The 5,021-nt window shown below is 41.4% G+C and overlaps 1 protein-coding gene across 1 annotated transcript in view; it reads right to left on the bottom strand.

The window, feature by feature from the left end:
* LOC101858165 (glutathione S-transferase class-mu 28 kDa isozyme) overlaps positions 1–5,021 on the bottom strand; it is an 8,532-nt gene that overhangs the window by 1,057 nt on the left and 2,454 nt on the right. Inside the window, exons 3-5 of the mRNA XM_005093079.3 lie at positions 2,313–2,405; positions 1,783–1,904; positions 1,173–1,277 (exon numbers count right to left, since the gene is read on the bottom strand). Of these exons, the coding sequence (XP_005093136.2) occupies positions 1,173–1,277; positions 1,783–1,904; positions 2,313–2,405 (320 nt within the window). The remainder of the gene's footprint in view (positions 1–1,172; positions 1,278–1,782; positions 1,905–2,312; positions 2,406–5,021) is intronic.

Raw genomic sequence — 5,021 nt, 5'->3', positions numbered from 1 at the left:
CCCCCCCCCCCCAAACCCCCCCCCCCTTTCACTCCCCCCCTCACACCCACCCACATTCCCCCCCAACCAATACCCCCCCCATACAAATACCCACCCGCCCGGGGGGGGGGACACAAATAAACACAAAGCCCCCCCTTCTTTTTTTTTTCTTTTTGGGGGGAAAAACATTTTTACGGATTGCTCCAACAAAAAAAGAAATTTAAAACCCCATTTCTTCCAAACTAACGCCTAATCGAAAATAATAAATTTTGGGGGGGCGCCCCAAATTTCGACATCAAATGGGATTTTTTTTAAGGGGGGGGGGGGGGGGGGGGGCTACACCTGGAGGCTATCTCGCTTATTACTGGACCGAATTTTACCACATTTTACACATATAACAAGCATAGTAAGGAGTCTTGAAATCCGCAATCAAATTTGAGAAAAAAGTTTCGTATCCATGGATACGCCGCCATATTGGATTTTATTGACATGTCTTACGTAATGAATACCGCACTTATCACTCATGGAAATTGATTGGGTTTTTTTGCATGCGTGTTCACAAACATTAGATCTAAAAATTTGTCTGTTGTTTTTTTCCTAAACGAATTAGACAATTTTTAATGAGTTTTTTCCTGAGGTAGCATTCAAGTGTGCGAAAAATCCGTGAAAATCCACACTCCAGACACCACCAACAAAAATCTATTCCATATATCAAAAATTCAACAGACTAATTTTTAGCATTACCTCTTCTCTTCATTCTGTGAAAATTTCATGAAGATTGGATGAAAAATGGTGGAGTTATTCAAAAAAGTATAGACAAAAGTAGCATTTTGAGAAAACGGCCGATAAAGAAAAATAAAATACTGACTTTATGAGGAAATTGCGGTAACAAACATGCCCGGTACGGGAAAAAATACGGTTTTTGGGGGTTCTTATGCCATGAAATAGTTGAAGGAGAGGCTGAGGAAGCTAAAAATGCCTACAACTCAAATTCCATGATTTTGAGCCGAATTTTGATTTTGGGGGTGTAGCCCCCCCCCCCCCCCCCCCCTTAAGTCCAATGTTCTGCAGATTTAGAACGTGCATTTGCTTGACACAGAAGCAACGCTGTATGTACATGTACTGTACACAACCCGACAACAAAGTACGCCTATAAACGCACTACTTCTCTGTGTCGTGGTTACTCTACTCACCTCTGAGCCCAAGACATACCCCGTCTTGCCCATGGAGACTCCCGCTTCTATTTTCTGAAGAAATCTCGGCACCGTCTCACTCCTCAGCTTGTCTTCCAGACATTTCTGCAAAAATGTTCCGTGGATTTTATATATTTTATATAACGGTTATAATAATATATTTATTATTATTATAATGACACAATGATGATAAGAAAAAAGAGAAATTACGATAATAATGTTGATATTCCTCCTCCTCTTACTACTATTACTACTACTACTACTACTACTACTACTACTACTACTACTACTACTACTACTACTACTACTACTGCTACTGCTGCTGCTGCTGCTGCTGCTGCTGCTGCTGCTGCTGCTGCTGCTGCTACTGCTGCTGCTGCTGCTGCTACTGCTGCTGCTGCTGCTACTACTACTACTACTACTACTACTGCTGCTGCTGCTGCTGCTGCTGCTGCTGCTGCTGCTGCTACTACTACTACTACTACTACTACTACTACTACTACTACTGCTTCTACTACTGCTACTGCTACTGCTACCACTACCATCACCACGACTAGGAACAATACCGATAGAGAAAAAACAACAAACAAGTAATACTATTTGTTCTTACACGTTGTCCTTTGGTCAGTAGCGTGTCTGTCTTTGGCCGGCTTACGTCATCACGGAGATGTTCGACTTGCGTCAAGACAATATCCACGTACAGCTTCTCCTCATCCGTTTTCCCCAGTAAATCTGTGCCAGGAGGATGAAACATGATTCATAACTATTGAAACATAAAATGCTATGGTGATTATATATGCCAACAATTACAATTAAAACAAACCAAACAATAATAATTGACAGACAATGTGTACGAAGACCACGAGAAGAACAACGCCATCGCTACTAACATTAGCACTGCCAACAATAACAACAACAGCAACAGCCAAAACAACACAAAACAAAAGCAGCAGCATTAACAACAACAACAACAACAACAACAATAGCGTCAACAAGTTCAACACCATAGATTACTAAACCATGGCAGTACATACAGCCCATGGTGGCCCTGGCCTCTGAATAAAACTAGAGATTATTTCGATGGTGATTTGAAATATTTAATACAATGTACACAACTAACTACAAAATAATTGCACTTACTACATTTTGCTCCAACAAACCGCACAATGGGAAGCGTCTCTCCGAACATTTTTCCCGCTACTTCAATGTACGGAAGCTTTCCGTTGGGGCATTCTAGGGAGGTAAAAGTACAACTTTGTAAAAGAAAGTGAACATCACACACACACACATCCACACACACACACACACACACACACACACACACACACACACACACACACACACACACACACACACACACACACACACACACTTACACACGCACATACATACATATACACAACCATGTATTATCTCTTTCTGTCTCTCTGTTCTATTCTCTCTCTCTCTCTCTCTCTCTCTCTCTCTCTCTCTCTCTCTCTCTCTCTCTCTCTGTATCATACAAAAATAATATATAATAATATATATATACTGACCAAATTAAAAAACACAACACTAGATACAACTGGCCAGTTTATAATCTTAAACATTCATAATATTTTCTAAAATTTCATTCTAATCTTATGTGGAACCATTACCTGCAGGGGCGGCTCGTGGGGCTAAAAAATGGGCGTGCACAATTAAGCTATAGCAGGTTGAAGATAGTCATGGGCATAGTACATGGATTGTCGCTTTGATTTCTAGAACTAAATAATATGTTTGTTAGCTAAACATCAGTTTCTTCACCCTGCATTGGAACTGAACACTCAAGTAATAAATTTCACCACTCCACTACGAAACCATTCAAAGGCACAACTCACAGGACACAGGACGGTGACTTAAGTATGTCACGTTCACCTCCCTCAGGTTCACGGTCACAGAGTCGCTTAAAATAGTGGCAAGACAATGAACCAATCACAATTCACTTATGAGCGCTCCGCTGAATTGCTCCGGGGATCACATAATTTTAGCATAGAATATGGTGCGGTCTATCACGTTTATTTTTAGACTGCCTACTGTGGGCTATGTTTCGTTCGGGCACATTTGAGATGTGCCGTCTTATTAATATTAATGTACCACCAAACTCTCTACGAGTGTCGTCATCGTTTGGGTTATCCCAAAGAGCGATTTATAGGTCAGGTTACAATTGTAGAATATCCTACTGTGTTTAATTAAAGCGTGTGGACTTTGGCATGGCATAGTACAGTGGAAACCTGATATAACAGGGATGGTGGGAGAAGAGAAAATGTCCTGTTATATCCGATCCCTGTTAAATCCGAAATGCAAGGAAAGTAGGCATTTGTGGACTAATATAGCTGTACTTGTTCATGGGTAGTTGCCCTTGCCACAACTACCCACAAACAGGGGTTTTGGCACTAACTTTCTCCTTGTCTCCTAAAACCACATCAGAAGAGCTTGGTCCGCAGCATCTGCATCAGGTAGTCTCATCGTCTTTCGATCCAGAGCAAACTTTCCATTGGAGTATGCTGCCACTATCTTCTCTCTATCCTTGATAATGATGTGAATCGACCCTTGTGGAATGTCGAACTGACGACAAATCTTTGCAAGTGGAGCTTGCTTTTGTCAACAGCCTGGATTATTTCGTATTTTTTGTCAATTGAAAGGCATTTTCTCTTGCGCTTGACATCGTTGGTGACACATTACGCGTGCGTGTTGCTAGGTTTCTGGCTAGATCGAGGTCTGCAGCACACCGCAGCCCTCTCTCGCTTCACACGCTGTGTGTGCTTGCAGTGGCGTGGCTTGCGTGTGCTTGCTCCATCACTGCGTTACTCTCTCTCTCTCTCTCTCTCTCTCTCTTTCTCTCTCTCTCTCTCTCTCTCTTTTACTTTTTACACATTGTTAACGACCCTTTGTCCCTGCTATAACCGGTTAGGCTCCGATGGGGCCCTGTTATTGCCGATAACTTTTAATAAAGAGAAAGAGAAGGAAAAAACGGGTATTCCAAAAATCCCTGTTATTACCGGATCCCTGTTATTACCGGGCCTGTTATATATGGTTTCCACTGTAGATGTTTTACGGCGCTTTTGAAACAGAAATGGCAATTAATGTGCCAGCGATCCGACCATGTTTTGAAATAATATTTGGCTAGTGCTTGTTTCTGACTTCTTTTATTTTATGTTTGTTGATGCTTTTCGTAATAGAACATTTTAAAAAATTGGGCGGCACTGCACGACCGTGCTCTATGGACGAACCGCGCCTGATTACCTGATCTAAGCCTACTCATGTTGAAACAAAATTATTTGAATCAACGATTCTGCTTGCAGTGGGTCTAAAAGACAGCTGGGGTCAAGCGAAAAAAAAAAGATTATTAACTGTTAGAGATTCTACTAGCAGATACGCCCACCTCTATTCAAGGCACCCTCCCCCCCCTCCCCCCCCCCTCACCCTCTCATTCAAGTTTTAATCAGACAAACAATCAACCGAAAATGTCAACTAACCAAACGGTATAGTGGTTCCATGGTTAGGCACAAGGCCGTTGTACTCAGAAGATGTGCGTTCGATTCCCGAGAGGAAAAGAGTTTTTATCGAGTGTAGTCGAACCTGCTTTAACATCCACCTGCGTAAGACAGTCACCTGTACAAACGGCCAGTTCCCACCCACATACCTCCACCCCGTTTTATGGTGTTTTTTTTAAACATACAACTACAACGGCACTTTGTAAGATGTCCACATATCTACGACAATCACTTTTCTCCTTGATAATAAATGGCTGTCTTAGACAATTTCGACTGTTGTGATAATAATAATAATAATAATAATAATAATAATAATAATAATAATAATAATAAT

This window comes from Aplysia californica, unplaced genomic scaffold (genome assembly GCF_000002075.1).
Source record: "Aplysia californica isolate F4 #8 unplaced genomic scaffold, AplCal3.0 scaffold00057, whole genome shotgun sequence".
NCBI lineage: Eukaryota > Metazoa > Mollusca > Gastropoda > Aplysiida > Aplysiidae > Aplysia > Aplysia californica.
Note: the sequence above shows the minus strand (reverse complement) of the source record. Positions and strands in the feature narration are given on the sequence as shown.